Source organism: Ruditapes philippinarum, unplaced genomic scaffold (assembly GCF_026571515.1).
Source record: "Ruditapes philippinarum isolate M1 unplaced genomic scaffold, ASM2657151v2 ctg967_1_1_1_1, whole genome shotgun sequence".
NCBI lineage: Eukaryota > Metazoa > Mollusca > Bivalvia > Venerida > Veneridae > Ruditapes > Ruditapes philippinarum.
The window spans coordinates 1,654-19,756 of record NW_026865552.1 but is presented as its reverse complement, the minus strand read 5'-3'; the positions used below and the strand labels follow the sequence as shown (position 1 = coordinate 19,756).

The following is an 18,103-nucleotide window of genomic DNA, read 5'->3' as shown; positions in this document are numbered from 1 at the left end:
AAAGACAAGCACATTAACGCCTGCATGCACCGAATCATGTCAAGGCAAGTGCAGAACGTGAAGCATGCGGGGAATATTTTGCAAAGACTATTTCACATCTAATCATTTCTGTATTGCATGTCATGCTCTTGCACAGGTTCATGATATATTTTATCGGGTTAATTCACTGATAAATCTTTTTGCCTCAGTTCGAACCAAATTCTGATAAATTTAAGTAAATAAACTTGTATCTGTTCTATTTTTCTAACCTATTTTATCAACAGTTACTTATACTTTAAATTATTTAATTAAGTGCTTAACAATAATGGTCAAGAAAAAAGGCTATTGTAGAAGTAGAAAAATACCTCTAACACATTTGTGAAAAGAGGTCAGATAGTCTCAATGTCTCATTTAAACGGATCAGTCACATTTAAAGTGATAATCAACCAACGGTCATTATCAAAGACACAGTATAAACATCAAAGCGTCTCATCAGACAGATGTATTGCTTTAGAATTGATTACGTTCATTTGCAAACTATAAATGTACCACAGACGATAAACTTCCGTCAAATTACAAATGATAGAGCTCGTTATTATCACAGAACCATTTGATCAGACACACATTAACACAAGAAACATCAGCATCTCAATTTCAGAAACCGTTAAGATCAAAAGAAGTTCTCTTTAAGCTCTCGAAATGATCATTTAAGTTTGTATCGGGATTTTATCATTATGGTTTGTGCCTTATTATTAGATATTTTAAGTAATTCAAGCAATAATTACTTCTACAACTATATAAGGTATAAAAGTTCCTCCTAACGGACAAATGTACAATTCACAAACTGTTAAAGAGTCTTTTTTAGAAAAGAATGTTTGTATTTTGAAAATCGTGTATTTTCTATATTGCGATGTTTAATTTCAAACTTGTTTTAGCTCTTATTTTCTCGAATTTCATCATCAAATGTGTATTATAAATTAACGAGTCGAGCTATACCCAATCAAATTAAGTGTAATATGACATTGTAATAAAATATTATAACTTTTAATACATTTGTTTAAGTGTAGTCTAACGCTGGTTGTGACTTCTTTTATTTGCAATGAATTAGTAAGCAAATGCTGGAATTTCTGTGTATTGGTTCTCTTTTGAAGGACTTCATTCACTCTCCGGCACTGATGCTCAAAAGTCACAAAAAAACAAATAAAAGGTTATTTGACATGCACAGAAAAATATAAAAAAACCATTTATTCTAGAAACGTTAAAATTGTTTCTGAGTCAGCTAAGCAAGCATGCAAAGGCATGCACTTTAGATAATCTTTTACGATAAAAAGAATTAAAGAAATAAATGTACACAACTTAATTTGATACCATTCATATGGCAAAAGCGGACGGTTGAAACACTAGGAATATATTTTATTAATTATCATAATGTTATGTTTGTTTGTTTGATTGGGTATTACGTCACACCGACACAGTATCGGTCATATGACGACATTCCAGCTTAAATGGTTGAGGAAAACCTTCCGTGCATTATTTCAGGCACAAACGGGAACCTGAGTAGAACCACCGACGTTCCGTAAGCTAGATCATAATGTTATTTTGCCACTGTTCATAAATGGCACTTACATATCGTATTCAAATCTAAAAGATGCATTTTCCCCATTGTATGAATACATCTGTGAATATTTCTTTACTTAAAATTTTACAAAATTGATTCTGTCTAAGCTAGAGTTTAGGGTCGTGGATGTCAGCTTGCACTTACCTTACTTAACTTACCATTCACGATCAGGTCCAATTTAACCGATCCTACAACATTCTTAGTTTTACCGTTTTTGATATATTTTAAGGATTCCTTTTACCTACTATTATAATGATTGATTTAAATTAAGAAAATCAAATTTCGTGATATTTACTGATATTTACACAGTGTCTCCAAACAAATCCTAATATACATATACTGGACATAATTAAACCCTAAAGAACATTTACTCTGTCCACAGAAATTCAAACAGAAATAAAATGAATTAAACATTTCTGATTTAATTATATATGTCTGGTCAGCATGTTATGCCACGCAATATATCTCGCTTCCTTATAATACAAGTTTTTACATCAGCGGCCTGCTATCTTGAGCAATATTCTTTTTTTTTAGTTTTTTCTTCAATTCATAAACGGAATAGTTCACAGAAGTGCTTTAATTAATTTTGTTTAAAAAAAAACACACTAGGAACAGTGCTCTCTGACATATGAATTGATAAAAAATGACATGTTTGGTGTTTCATCTATTCTTATAGTTTTACAACGCCAATGCAATTTTTTGTACATTTGTTCTGACATTTTGTGCAATTTTCGTAAGTTATTGAGAGAGATTCACAAGAGCGTCCTTTTATTCATACATGTGTTTGATGTTTAAATGGTTTTTCAAATAATCAATATAGTTCTCAAAATCGAGCTTAATCTTGTTATTTTATCTAGACCTTTAATGTTCAGTATGTTTATTTCTTTAAACATTCAACAATTAATCATGCTTCAATAGTGCCTTTATCAGAAAAGTATCAAGATAAAATAAAACGCATACTCATTATGAATGATGTCTTTATTTTATTTCTGAATCGATAATAAATAGCAAGTACACACCGATGAAAAAAACTAGAATGACTTGTCGGTTATTTTAGTTATTAATTTGGCGGCATTCATAGTTAGAAAATTATCCCAGAATCCCAGAATTCATCAGTCAGATTGCTACAAAGGGGAACACACAATGCTAGATATGATAAACATATTTGAATGTCATCTAATTAGCAAGGACATTTATTATGTTTTCATGTATGTATTTGTCTAAGAGAAAAAAAATGTCCTACGACAAAATGTCTTGAAATGACCTTGACATTTCTATAGAAATACAAACTTGACAGAAGATGAAAATATTAAAAAGGCCGTTGTAAGATTTCTAATTTTGTAATACGCATATGTATATTGGCGTGCTTGATCAAAAGATATTATAAACATTAACATAATAATTATGTAATGTAAATATTAGATATGTAAGGTATGATTATACCTAACGGGGTAATTAAACCGGGTAACCTAGATTGGCCTAAAGAAGATATATTCCGAGAAAATTTGATGAATATTAAATAATAATATAACTTGTTCTTTAATTGTATTTACTTTTTTTACTTATACAAAATATTTAACAAAATATTTATGTATACGTTATCCGTAAACAGCATTGCAAGTTGGCAACAATTTTTCTCAGGAATATACATTGAAATGTATAAATGACTTTACAAATAAATTACATCTTCTATATTGTTTGATGGTTAAAATGTGCATTGAATTAAAATAATTGGATAATTAAACAAATCTATTTGATGTGTATTTTCAAACCATCTCTCCGTTCACATTCGCGCTTTTTAATTATCCCAGTTGGTTAAATATTGCAAAGCCATGTCCAAAATCAGTTATAAAATAGAGAAAAAAAAAGAATCCCTAAAGAATGCCCAACACGGCAAAATTGAAAATGTTGCAGGCTCGGTTTGATTGAGCCTGTTCATGGACGGTATTGTCAAGTGCAAACTACCGTCCACGCCCCCTAGCACCGGCTTAAGCAGAATTCAACATTTGAAATGGTAAAATTTTGAATTTAGAAACATTCGCAGATGTGTTCATTTGGTCATTTGAACTGACATTTGGTCATTTCATTTCAAAAGGTACTGTTCTCATTCTGAAAGAAACAAATTACTTTAGGATCGATTGCTGTAACTTGCAGACGATAAACTTCCTTCAGACGATAAACTTCCGTTCAATTACAAATACAAATTAAAGAACTCATTATTTTCACAGTACAATTTCATCTAGCTAACAGAAACATAGACACTATGAACAAACCACAATACCTCAAGTGAAGGTCACTATATCAGAACGACTGTGTAATATTTGAAAAAATAGGTTTGTTTTCTTCTTTATATCGTATTAAGTATTTTATTTTGAAACTGTTCAACCTGTCTTTGTCTCGAATTTCAGTAACATATGTATTTTATACTTTAATGATTTGAGTTTTAACCAATCAAATTAAGTGTGATGGTCATTATTTTTTTGTAAGAATTTGTATTAGGATATTTGAACATATAATAAACTATTTATTTTATTGAAGTAGTTTGCAAATGATGCGTATTGGTTCTATTGTTGGGTTTTATCCATTAAACGGCACTTATGCTGAAGACAGATCAAAGGTTTTTAACTTGCAAAGAGAAAAGCCATTGATTTTATGAACATTAAAAGTTGTTCAGATATTGTCAAACAAACATGCAATAGCATGCACTTTAGATTTTCTCTTAAGATAAGTAGATAAAAACAATTAAAAATACATCAACCTAATTTTATATCATTAACATGACAATTAATGTTCGTCGCGCGCACATTAGTCATTACCGAATTTAAGATTATTTATGAGTGTACGATTACATCAAAGAGTTAGTAATACATCAGTACTCTCCAGGGAAATACCATTTATGATATAATTAAAAATAATACCAATAAAAATTTCTTGTCTGCTGTATTTACGCTTAATCAGCACTTAAGTTACAATCATAAAAGTAATATGACAAAAATAATTTAACGTCTATACAGTTTTACTTAAACATGATAAGGTCACGGTGAGGAATTAAAATTAAACTCAACCTCACTCAAAAGTGAAGTAGTTTCTCCAATTATATATACAAGTTGTTTTAACAGTTACTATTTGTGATTATCAAACTAAATTAATTAAATACGAGATAACAAAAAAATCATTACATGGCGCTTTTGGCAAAAAACTAGTACATAATGAAAATAATGAAAAACAATACATAATTGCAATTAACATGTCTTATACCTGGATATTAAAAAGAACAGCACATATGGCAACATATTTATTAGTTCAATACATTCTAAACAAGTCAATATTCATCATTGAAGTGGTACTTTGGGAGCATTAACTTGTTTCTCATATTATCAGTACAACGTACAACAAAATATAAAATAAAGATATAGAATGTTATTTATTGGCATATTAGTTTCAAACGGCCAACGCTTTTTTGGCGTTTTGTTTAAATTTAAAAACAAGCATCAGTTTATTGACACTCGTAAAATATTGCAGCTTAAGAGAATATTGTTCAACAGCTGATAATGGCATTAATATACTTTTATCCATTGGATTGGCCGATTGCTTAATATTTGAGCAAGTGTTATCAGGCTAAGTTTTTCAATTTCGTATGAATCATTCTATTTTGCCATATTTGTAACATTGTTGCAATTATATTGCCATTTTGCGCAAGAAAGATAATTAAGTCAATGAAGGAAACCCATACACAAAACATTCCTAATTTTATATAACATTGGACAGGACATATGTTTTGGTATTTATTCTTTTTTATATTTCCCAAAAGAAAGCAAGATTTATTATTGAACCAGTAAAGTGGTGCTTAAAACGGTACAAGACTGTATCTTTTACTCTCAGTAGAGTATATTCGCAGCTGTGGCCATGTTGGACTTTTATAAGAAGAGCAAATTACAGGCTTTGATATATACACAAAAATAGTATACAAAAAAAAAGATATAATAAACAATAGTATACAAAAAAGATATAATAAACAGTCAAACAAAAACCAAAACTCCTTGATGAAACTATTTCAACCTTGCAACATCAGTCGTTTTCTAGGTAAATTTAAAAGTAATTTTACCCTATTTTATATATCTTTATTGATCTAGAAATTTACTGTAATTTCCTAAATAATTGATAACAAATAACATTGTGTTTTTAATTTGATTTTGATACTTGTAATGCTGTTTGTACATGAACTTCGAAATATCTCGTAAAGGTGCATGATGATAATAAAATTAATTTAAGGATAGCTGGCCACGTAGGTTCAAACATAGTCTGTGGCAAGCCTTTTGTTCCTTGTTCAGGAATCTTTCCTCACATTGCTTGATATTTTATGTTTTATAAAAAAATCAAATTACGTTGAACCCCAAGCCACTTTGCGTCAAGTATTGGATATACAGCCCGATCCTCAAAATAGACAAATGAAGTGCTTAATGATAATGTTCATAAAGAAAGAAAACAATTGTTTAAGGATGAAAATAGCTCTAACACATGTGATAAAGAAGATCAGATAGTCTCATTGTCACAATAAAACGGTTCAGTCACATTTAAAGTGATAATAAACCGACGGTTATTAATAAAGACACAATGTAAACATCAAAGCGTCCCATAAGACAGACTTATTACTTTAGAATCGATTTGGTTCACATACAAACAAATTTTACCGCATACGATACACTTCCGTGCAAGTACAAATCATAGAACTCGTTATTATTACAGAACCATTTGATCAGACAAATTTTAACACTTAAAATATCAAAATCTCAACTTCAGAGAACCGTTAAGATCAAAAGTAGTACCCCGTAAGCTCTCATAATGATACTCATTTAAGTTTGTATCGAGATCAATGTCTTATTGTAAGATGTTTTTATTTTATTTTTTCAATAATTATTTTCTACCATATTGTATACTATAGTACAAGGAGGAAACATGTTTTTCAAATGATTGATCGCTAGAAATATAGCTATAAAGTTTTTTAAGGCAGTAAATGCAAACAAAAATTGAAAGTTTAAATAAAATATTAAAAAAAACGAATGCATTTCAGAATTTCTTTTAAGATAAATAGATAAGTTTAAAAGATAATGCCTTACTTAGCATCATCATTTTGGCAATTAATTTTTCACTAAGAACAAATTATGCTTACGATGGTGTGTATGAATATGTACAGCTAACAGCACGAATTACATGCGTTCAAGAAAACGTCATACTAGATTAAAAACTTAAAAATACTACATACAAAATGTTCATTTATTGACCTTATACAAATGCTTCGTCATCAATTATTGCAATGTTTAAGGTGATAAACAATGTCTTGATTTCAAGCCAGATAATCATTAAAAAGTTTTTTCTTCAATTCTCAACAGAACGAATTAAACATTAAAACATTGAGGCATAGTTCTCGTTTTTATTCTAGTTTTGGTACTGAGAAGCCATACGTGTAAATGAAAGAAGACAAATACCATAGACAATAATATTTATCTCAAAGAACGTCGGCAGATTTAAATCTTAGAAACTGTAAGAAGCTTAGCGCATCAGCATAACCGTTAAAATAAACATAAGAACAAAGTCCGTATTTTTGTATTCAACCAAAATTCATATAAAATTTCGTGTCCAAAGTTGAAAAGATTAAAGTTGGTACATAACAGTATATAGTTTAAAGTTGGTACTTAACAGTATAATTGGCTGTTCAGTTTTCTGCCATTCGATTTCGTTTTTCGAAATATTCAAAGTGTTGCCATTGATAAGTTAGTTCCGTAAATAAGTTATCTTTGTTAAAATAACAGTATATATTTTTAACACAGTTACATATAATAATCATGTGCGGAGCGCGTGAAACGTTATCAAGCATGAATTCTTCTTCAAAGAATTTAAAATGACAGTCCAAATAAACGTGTCAAATTGTGAGTTATTTTTATTTTTCGAGCTGAAAGATGTTCGTGCAACGATAAGTAAGAAAGCAATGTTACGGCGAGAAGTTAAGAAGATTTTTTCTTATAACAATTTATATTTTGTCGAAAAACTACGTTATCATTTTATGTCGCAATTGGTAAAGTTGTATTGGGTTTGTTGAAGACAGAACGCATTAAAACAATTTATTTCACATCTCTAACTAATATTTTTAACATTTAAGCACATATGGTACCACAGAAAATCTTTTTAAACCTTTTTTATATTACCCTAACAAAGCCAAATTTATGGCTGAACCAATTTGATGACGTTAAAAGAAGTATAAATCTGTTTCACAGCAGAATATATTAGCAGCTGTAGCAATACTAGAAAATGAAACAATGGTGTTATGTTGAATCCTTTTAATATGGAACAAACCATTAAAATTAAAGATATAAAGATAAGAAAAATATATATTTCTAATCAATTCACTTTATAAGCGTCTTGGTACATATGGAATTATATTTATTTCTCCCAAGAAATGCTGGATTTATCATTAAATCATTAAAATGGATTTATTTGTTTGTTTGTTTAGATTTTTACGGCACGTCAACACATAACTTAAAGTGGCTTTAAGTAGAACACACCATGACTTGTATTATCAGCAGAATACATTCCCATATGTGGCAATGTAGGCTATTTTTAACATTTTCCTTTCTTTAATTAGGATATTATATAGTTATTTTTACTTAAAAAATAGAGTATATCGAAATATATGTATTTGTATAAGGTTTGTGTTACGTTTCTTTTGAAAGTGAGAAAAAGCTTTAGATACTAAACAGATGTTGTCAAAATCAGAAAAGTCAAATAAATCAATTGTCAATATGATCTTAATAAAGATGTCGTTACATTTTGATTGAGTTTAAATTCTTCGGAAAGTTTGTTATTGGTTGAAAGTGCTGTCAATGAAATGCATCATAACGATGTATTGTCAAATTTTCAAAAGTTCAATCAACTGTTCAAACATTATTCATATTGAATTATTTTGCCTTAAAAAGAATGTCTAAAAATACTAATACAAAATTACTAGTTCTGGCTTCCAAAATGGTTTTGGATAGACCCGTTACGAAACCTAACCAGAATAACATAAGTTGATTTAACCTTATTTTTCACTTGCAAATACCCTTGTCCCAATCAGTTCTTGTGCATTTTGCGATAAAACAATTATTTTAATATCGTTTTATCAAAATATTAATACCGTCATTAAAATTGCCTATTTAAATGTAAAATATCAATTACGCCGACTACAGTCGGCCATTTCATTAACCCTTTACCCCATACACATTTAACTTAATTGCCCTTATCATGTCCATACTACCTTATCACTATTGATTACTGATAACCAATACACTCTTATCAGTGTACTGTACACTATCTCCATACAGGGGATATTGGGGAAAAAAACAAACATCTACACCAGTGTTATTTAACTCAGTATTACTTAATTAAATCTTGTAGTAAACAATTATTGACCAATATAAAGTTTTTTTCTAAATTGAATTATCTTTCTTATGGTGTATTTTTCATGAAAATGTGAAAAATATTTATAGAGATATGAGGCTTTAAACCAAACAGTTTACTTATTTACAATGATTTAGCTACATTTCAGATAATTAAATTATTTTTTGCACTTTAACATAATGAAATTCTATTTAAAAAAATACATGTTTGGTGTAAAAGGACTTTTTAAATGTAATTTAAGGAAAGGGCTGGCATATAATGTTTTAAGGTTAAAGATCTATAAAGTCAGGGGCTTTGAAAATAAAAAGGCAAAAACACAATAGTTTTACTATCTTTTAGTATGAATGTAATATTTTTAATGCTTATTTATTTAGTAATCCATGTATATATATTATATATTTTTCTAAAAAAAAACCGTTTCGTCCCTGCCAAAGGACTCGTCAGGTGCATTAAACTTAGGCTACCACGGTTTTCACAGTTCGAAATTGTCCAAAAAGTTTATATCATTGTCCAAGAAGTTCAAATAGATCTATTTTACATCTTTTTTTTACACAAAATATTCCAAAAGATAGTATCACTATTATTTTTTTTTTGCGCATTTTTTGAAAACACTTTTAGTTCATTTTAAATTAATTCCATATTTTTAGTCACACTATGCTGCTGCCAGGTTGTGGTAATGTACGTGACACTCTTTACACAAGTGAACATTACATATAGAACATCCATATTGTGTATCCCTCCTTACATTGAGTTGCTTTCTGTGATATTTTCATGTTGTTCTGGCCCCAGGCATCCTAACATTCACATGACCAGAAATGTTCTCAGTGTCAACCAGTGGTTTGAAGACGACACCCCCAGTAGTACGTTTCCTTTTTGAGAACCCGCCAATAAGTGAACGAAGAAGTTCCTGTCTAAACTCTAACTGGGTGAAGCGCTTCCTCTTTGTTGGTCTGGTTAACACGGCCTTGTAAACAATATGAGCGTTCACTATAGCACAGTTGAGGCAAAACCAAAAGAGATACTTCCACCACTTTTTGGAACAACTGCCTACACTATACTTTGCTCTGAATTGGTCATGTAAGTCCACTCCACCCATAAACTTATTGTACGCAAACACTGTGTGGGGCTGACGAAGTTGTAAGACTTCCCTACCAAACCGTCGCTGGGCATCCCTTGTGTCACACGGATCGCTGAGGGTAGACATGTGGTGAATAAGCCTCATGTCTTTCCACACAGTAGCTGTCAAGTTGGTGTCACCATGTTGAAGAATCTTGAAGTCCCCACGGTTAGTTAGTTCTCGAGGTTTCTTCAAGTCCTTAGGAAAACCAACTCTGTTAACCCTGACAGTCCCACATGCATACAGTCCGAAGTCGAGTAGGCGCTGGAGTAGTGGCATACTTGTAAAAAAATTGTCAAAAAAAGACCCAGCGAAACATGTTTCGGATGTGGTCAGTCAGGTTCAGCACTATTAACCAAGGCCATGCTCTGTACGGTTGTCTTGGCGACCAAGGTAAACTTCAAATCTGGAGAGGAAACCCGAGTTGGAATCACACAACATCCAGATCTTCATTCCCCTCTTGATTGGCTTGGCAGGCATATATTGGCGAAAAGCTAAACGTCCTGTAAACTTTATTATCGCTTCATCCACTGCAACCTCACGTGATAATGTATATCCTCGACGAAAGGCTTCAGACACCGCAGTGATGACTTCCCGGACTTTGTACAGCTTGTCATAACCTTGGTGACCACGCCTTGGCTCGGCTGCCCGATCAGAAGCATGGAAATACTGGGTGATCTTCTGAAACCGGTTACACGTCATGGCTTGTTGAAAATTCTGGAAACAAAGTGATCCCTCGGAAGCATTAATCACAACAAAATAACATAAGAATTGCAGACTCGGTTTGATTGAGTCTGTACATGAGGGATAATGAATAAGTGCAACATCCCTCACGCCCCCTCACACCCCACTATTTCCTATAAACGGATCAGCTGACCAGTACATGTCAGCTTCTGGGAGTTCATTGATGCCCATAAGAATGTTGATACCGATGTAAGCTTTCATCTCTGTCGTGTACTATATTTAGAACATCTTTGTTGACATGATTTCAATATTTATAATTCAAAATTTTTATTTATTATATTTATTTTTTAGTACTTAAATATGATTAAATTGGATATAAAAGTCGGTAAATCACCTTTTTAATAACTTGAAAAAGTTATTATTTTATAAAAAAGTTGGAAGCACATGGATTCGTCAAGGTCAATCCATCCTTGGCTTATCAACAGATTATATATAGTTTTATCAATATATGCTTCACTTTACTTCATGGCATGTTCGAAGAATGAATACGAGCGTGTCAGATTCCTGGCACGATTACTGGTGGACTTTCCCTCAGCGTTCACGTCATGTCATAGTATATAAGCGGGTACGCTGAAGACCTTAAGCTATTAAAGTACCAGCGCAAATAATGTTCAATAAACTAACTTCGACTATGTAGCTTGTCAACGAGCCAAATAATCAGAAATATGTTTAAATATGATGTTTATTTATTTCATATCTGTAAAAGGGGAACATTTTTCATTTAGATTGTTTTTTTACATATGAATTAATGATATCTTTTTTGCTTCAAAGGCATTGTTGTGATATAAAACTTTTGCTTTAAAAAAAAATGCCCCGTCAAATTTTTAAATCAAAGAAAAAAAAAGGGAAAACGAAAAAAGGGCCCCCCTTTACATAAAAAAACGTTTTAAATTTTAAAAACGCATTTTTAAAATGTAATTATTTTATGTGTAAAATGTTTATCAACATAAAACTGTACTTTTATGTATCTATGCTAGAAAACTACTTTATGATAAAGCAAAGTGTCGATATTACTGACAATCTTTAATGAACCGGATTACAAAGATAGGATTAAATAAATTACATTTAAGTTCGATCACTATGAAAACCAGAACTATGTAGACATACTCGTATATGAAAAACATTTCTTATGTTTCAATACATTTCTCCGTTCTGCACTTCAGTTAATGACTCGCGTTTTATTACATCTCAGACGGATACAAAAGCTTTGCAAATGAAGCTCTAATAGTGTTAAATGTTGCATCAATTCCCAGAGCAATATATCAACGATTCATGTTACATACTCTACGTACATATAACTACAGTTTGCTATTCAGTTATTCCTGACTTTACTTCACCATGCAGTAAAGTATGAAATGTAAAATTGATGATCCATTGCTTTTTGTTTCCATATTCAAAAAAAGTACCGTAGGTCAATTGTTGTTGAAGTATAATTTGCTTCAAAAGAAACAAAATTATTAATTCCCATCACCCAAAAAACTCTGGTTGTAATGGCAACCGAATGAAAAACAAATCCTTTGCTCTGAAACCGCAAGAGTCTTGAGCTTTGAAAACACGTGTGTAACATTGTCTAGTTCATTTCTAAAAAGTTTGTTAATATTTAGTCCTCTGGTCAGAATTTGCCCTGCTCCGGAGGACATGGGTTTTCCATTAAAGTTATCTGTATCTACCTTAAAACCATAAAGCCTTACACTTACGATATTTAACAGAAAACACTGTCTGGAGTCAATAATTAATATGTTGCCGATACATAATATAGAAAATAACACCCGTTTGTCGTTTTCTGTTCATATCGACTTTAAAGTTAAGGTTCTCAGATAAAAGGTAATGTTGAACATATTTCAGGAAAAAATATTTGATATCTGTTTAAATATCATGAACCGTACTAATATAAAACAGGAGAAATTATTTGCTTGTCTTAAAAGCATCATTACGATTTGATAAGAACATTGGCGACTGTTAAATATTACAAGCTACGATTGTTAGATATTACAAATCAAGACAAAATTAATACAATTTGCAAATTTTGTTTCATGTTGTACAGCAGAATTAAAATAATGACTACATAACATGATAACTTTTTCTAAGTTTGGCAGGAGATCAAAATTTAATGAATAACTGATTGACGTTAACATAACTTTGCTAACATTACTAAATTGATTAAATGAAACAAATTTTTCGGAAACAAATGTAATATATTATACCAATAACTAAATCTTTTTGTTTTAGAAGGGATTTTATATTTTTCATGCTCATCTTTATTTTCTTTCAATGATGAGATGAATTGTAAATAGCACATACATATAATAATTAGATATTTGGGCAAAGTTCATGATAACTTGAAGAATCAAAATTTTAATCCATTTCCGAGATATTCATTGCATCACTGTAACGCAGAGCAGTCCCCGACACAGTCCAGTCACGCCAGCAAGGCACCGATCTAAAATTGGGAGAGGACACAAGGGAGGTGTTAGCATGGGAGGGATATGTAATAAGTAAAAGAAATAAGAACAAAAACGCGCAGAAAGGGACAAATGGTGTAAGAAAGAGATGGTGAAGGCACAAAAACGGGACATGGTGGGAAATAAGTCTTAAAAGACTTAATCCATTTAAAAATCCTCATCCAAAGTTTTAATCCATGTCTGAGATATTAATTGCATCAGTATAATCACTTCAATTTTAACGTAAATAGAAAAACAAACAAGTGAATAAAATATCCCCGTACTTATAAAGAATAAATAAATATTTTGACGGATATACCCTTTTCGTTTTCTTAGTATATTTAGTTCTGCCCATTGTTTTCTCGTTTTTCTCTGCCCACGCATTCTTTTACTTGGGGACCATACGCCGCTTTACATGGAATGACACTACTATTTCACTTTGAAGGTTCCATGATAACCGCCGTATGAAAACATCTGCGGATTTTTCTTAATTCAAAATATCACCAATTTTGTGTCAAACTGTTAAATTCTGCTTAAGTCGGTGCGATGGGTCGTGGCGGTAACTTGCACTTTCCAGTACCGTCCATGAACAGGCTCAATCAAACCGAGCCTGCAACATTTTACAATTTTGTCGTGTTAGGCTTTCTTAAGGAATTTCTTGTGTTCTATTTAATTGTCACATCCGTGCTATTTGTGCCGTGTGGCGGCTGTAAAAGGTCTCCCCGTACATTTAATCAATGATGCTATATTTTCGATCCTTGAAGATCATTCAGCACGACATTACTGTTGTGTATACATTTTAGATGGTCTTTTTAGTTTCTTGTATTTGGCCTTTTTTAACTTGGTGGTTCCAGTATTCCTACTTGAATACTGTATTATCACCCTTTGGATATGTTGCCTGCTTTTGAAATTGTCTTTTGACGTCTTGTCTATCATATGCAAGCTTCATACCCTCAGATCCCCTTTCAAAATTCCATTTTATTTAGTTCCGCCCATTGTTTTCTCGTTTAGGGCACAATCATTCTTTTACTTAGGGACCATACGTCGCTTTTCATGGAATGACACTACTGTTCCATGATAACCGCCGTATGAACACATCTGCATGTTTGTGTTAAAATGTTGAATTCTGCTTAAGCCGGTGCTAGGGTCGTGGACGGTAACTTGCACTTTCCAGTTCCGTCCATGAACAGGCTCAATCAAACGAAGGCTGCAACATTTTACAATTTTGCCGTGACCTGTGCATGTTCAGAGAGGGTACCGTTTGAGCAGATTTCGCAAAGAGGGTACCGATATGGATATACACCGTGATTATCATAGTAGCGTAGTAACTTGTACAGCTGTTCTTTCATAAAGATAATGACGTCATCTGAGCGCATTCATGGGCGGTCTAGCTTTAATGATTTCAGACGGGTTCTCGGACATGGATAAAACATCGACATCAAGATCCGATTTGAAACTTTATCATAGTCGGTAAACTGTTTACCGCAAATTTCAATGACACTCTTTTATTGCTGAAACCTGCAATACTATTTTGTAAGAGATTGATTGTTTTTGTTTTGGCGTTTGCGAGAAAAAAAGCCAAAATATGATAGGCAAATTTATGAATTGGATGTAATTGTTTTGATCAAATCATTTATAATAAAAATCCGTAAGGATATGTCGTGCAAATATATCTGACGTCATAGTGGCACAACGTCACGCTTAATAGAAAACGTTTCGTCAAATAAACTGGAAATTTCTTATTTAATAAATTTATTGAACTATTTCGCAAAACATTATTTTCTAACTAATTCAATATAGAACCTATACTCATTCATTATTCTCATTTATGAGTTTTCTTTTAATGAGCGACCAGATTGTATAAACACAGGCTGATCTCCTCTGGGTGTAGGCTAGTCGCAATCACTTTTCGTTTTGTTTATGTTTGACGTGGTTCAAATATTAAGATTTTGTTATCAGTAATTTGTTAAAGTAATTTTGGAAAAGAAAATATATCAAGTCTTCCGTACCATTTCAACATTTTTGCTCTGGTGAATGCATTTCTTCTTTCTGATAAGGGGATAAGACCATATTTATCGCACAACACTGGCGAAATTTAATGTGAAGACAACAATACACAAATGTTTCCTGAAAGTAGAGGCTTTTCTTTCCATTCTGCATTTTATACAAAAATATTCTCAAACTATAAACGTGTGTTTTACTTGGTATATTTACAACGAATATCTATTATGCCACCAGCTAGAAAGATATTGATACCCGATGGTGCAGCATTGTTCAATAATTTATTTCTGAATTGACAAACTTTTTTTTCAAATATCTATCATTTCCTACATACAAATAATTTAATATTAGCTGACTGGACAAATAGAAATCCACCAAGTAGAAAAATGCGCCGTACGTTATCATTGATATTTTATACGCCATACGTTATCATTTCCGGAAAATGCCCCGATATTAATATTTGCACCAGTAACTCTAGCCAAAATGGGCATGAATGATTACTTGACAACATATTACAACTTTTTAAAGTCAGTGGTTTCAGTTTATATACATATATGTAAAGAAACAGTGAATTTTAGAGAAGAAGCCGTACGTTACCACGATCAAACCGGTGGAAAATTCTCTCGCTTCGAATCTGGTGACGCGCATTTCAGAAGAAGTACGGGACGAAACACCATGAAATAAATTTCTGTGTGCCAGGAAAATTGTGTAGAAGGTTGTTATATGTACCATTACACAAAAACATCATAAATTTCAGAGAAAAAAGGGAAAAACCTACTTTTTGGCTGCATCCGCCATCTTGTTTGTTTGGGTAACGAACGGCGTGATTCCTCCCCTTGATACTCGTTTGCCTTTTCCCGCGTTTAGATATTCAAAGAGGACAGGAGCATCGGTTAAAAAGGAAGGTGTTCGTCAGTTTTTGGAAGAATTACCAAAATTAGAGTCTCATTATTGTCGAGCATCTACTAGCAAGCTGTACTTTGAACCACTCTTTGATTCAATAAGTGACTTTCGTTTAGGGCACGCGCTTTTTGGCTCACCTGAGCATATGCTCAGGGTGAGCTATTAGGATCACTCTTCGTCCGTCGTACGTTGTCCGTTCACACTTTTCAAACGACATCTCCTTCTGAATCCATAAGGCAGATCATAATGAAACTTCACAGGGATGTTCCTTGTGTAAAGCCTTAACAAAGTTGTTCAAAGAATTCCATTCCATGCAGCCTCTGGTTGCCATGGCAACCAAAAGAAAAAACTTTAAACATCTTCTTCTAAAAAACCCAAAGAGCTAGAGGTTATATATTTGGCATGAAACATCTTCTAGTGAGTGTCTACCAAGATTGTTCAAATAAAAGCCCTGGGGTCAAAATTGGCCCCGCCCAAGGGGGTCATTGATTTTCCCTATATGCATTTAGTAAAAACTTAAAAAAACCTTCTTTTAAAGAACCCAAAGAGCTAGACCTTAGATATTAAGCATGAAACATCTTCTAATGAGTGTCTACCAAGATTGTTCAAATCAAAGCCCTGGGGTCAAAATTGGCCCCGCCACAGGGGATCATTGATTTTCCCTATATGCATATAGTAAAAACTTAAACAAATCTTCTTCTAAAAAACACAAAGAGCTAGAGCTTAGATATTTGGCATGAAACATGTTCTAATGGATGTCTACCAAGTTTGTTCAAATAAAAGCCCTGGGGTCAAAATTGGCCCCGCCCCAGGGGGTCATTGATTTTCCCTACATGCATATAGTAAAAACTTTAAAAAAAATCTCTTAAAGAACCCAAAGAGCTAGAGCTAAGATATTAAGCATGAAACATCTTCTAATCAGTGTCTACTAAGTTTGTTCAAATAAAAGCCATGGGGTCAAAATTGGCCCCGCCCCAGGGGGGTCATTGATTTTCCCTATATGCATATAGTAAAAACTTAAAAAAATTTCTTTTAAAGAACCCAAAGAGCTAGAGCTAAGATATTTAGCATGAAACATCTTCTAATGGGTGTCTACCAAGTTTGTTCAAATAAAAGCCCTGGGGTCAAAATTGGCCCCGCCCCAGGGGGTCTTTGATTTTCCCTATATGCATATAGTAAAAACTTAAAAGAATCTTCTTTTAAAGAACCCATAGAGCTAGAGCTAAGATATTTAGCATGAAACATTTTCTAATGGGTGTCTACCAAATTTGTTCAAATAAAAGCCCTGGGGTCAAAATTGGCCCCGCCCCAGGGGTCATTGATTTTCCCTATATACATAGAGTAAAAACTTAAAACTCTTCTTTTAAAGAACTCAAAGAGCTAGAGCTAAGATATTTAACATGAAACATGTTTTAATGGGTGTCTACCAAGTTTGTTCAAATAAAAGCCCTTGGGTCAAAATTGGCCCCGCCCTAGGGGGTCATTGATTTTCCCTATATTGCATATAGTAATTAAAAACTTAAAACTCGTCTTTTAAAGAACCCAAAGAGCTAGAGCTAAGATATTTAGCATGAAACATGTTTTAATGGGTGTCTACCAAGATTGTTTAAATAAAAGCCCTTGGGTTAAATTGGCCATGCCAGGGGGAGGGGTGAGGGGGGGGGGGGGCAAAAGTCATTGTTTTTCATTATTTGTGTATAGTAAAAACTTAACATCATGAAACATCTTCTAATGGGTGTCTTCCAAGTTTGTTCAAATAAAAAGCCCTTTGGTTTAAACTGGCCCCGCCCTGGGGGCCTATGTACAGGTGAGCGACCCCAGGGCCATCATGGCCCTCTTGTTATTTCTTGGGGACCATACGCCGCT

General features: G+C 32.6%; 2 protein-coding genes across 2 annotated transcripts; both read right to left on the bottom strand.

Moving 5' to 3' along the window:
- Positions 1-9,664: 9,664 nt before the first annotated feature.
- Positions 9,665-10,494, bottom strand: LOC132729510 (piggyBac transposable element-derived protein 5-like). Its single transcript, XM_060715284.1, has one exon. The coding sequence runs from the start codon at positions 10,425-10,427 to the stop codon at positions 9,801-9,803; it is 627 nt and encodes a 208-aa protein (XP_060571267.1). The 5' UTR covers positions 10,428-10,494; the 3' UTR covers positions 9,665-9,800.
- LOC132729511 (piggyBac transposable element-derived protein 4-like) lies at positions 10,423-10,855 on the bottom strand. The gene has a single exon (XM_060715285.1). It carries the CDS (start codon positions 10,848-10,850, stop codon positions 10,500-10,502), a length of 351 nt encoding a protein of 116 aa, XP_060571268.1. The 5' UTR covers positions 10,851-10,855; the 3' UTR covers positions 10,423-10,499.
- Positions 10,856-18,103: the final 7,248 nt, after the last annotated feature.

Coding starts and splice junctions, on each gene's coding strand:
- LOC132729510 (XM_060715284.1), bottom strand. CDS start 10,427: ATGCCACTACTCCAGCGCCTACTCGACTTCGGACTGTATGCATGTGGG.
- LOC132729511 (XM_060715285.1), bottom strand. CDS start 10,850: ATGACGTGTAACCGGTTTCAGAAGATCACCCAGTATTTCCATGCTTCT.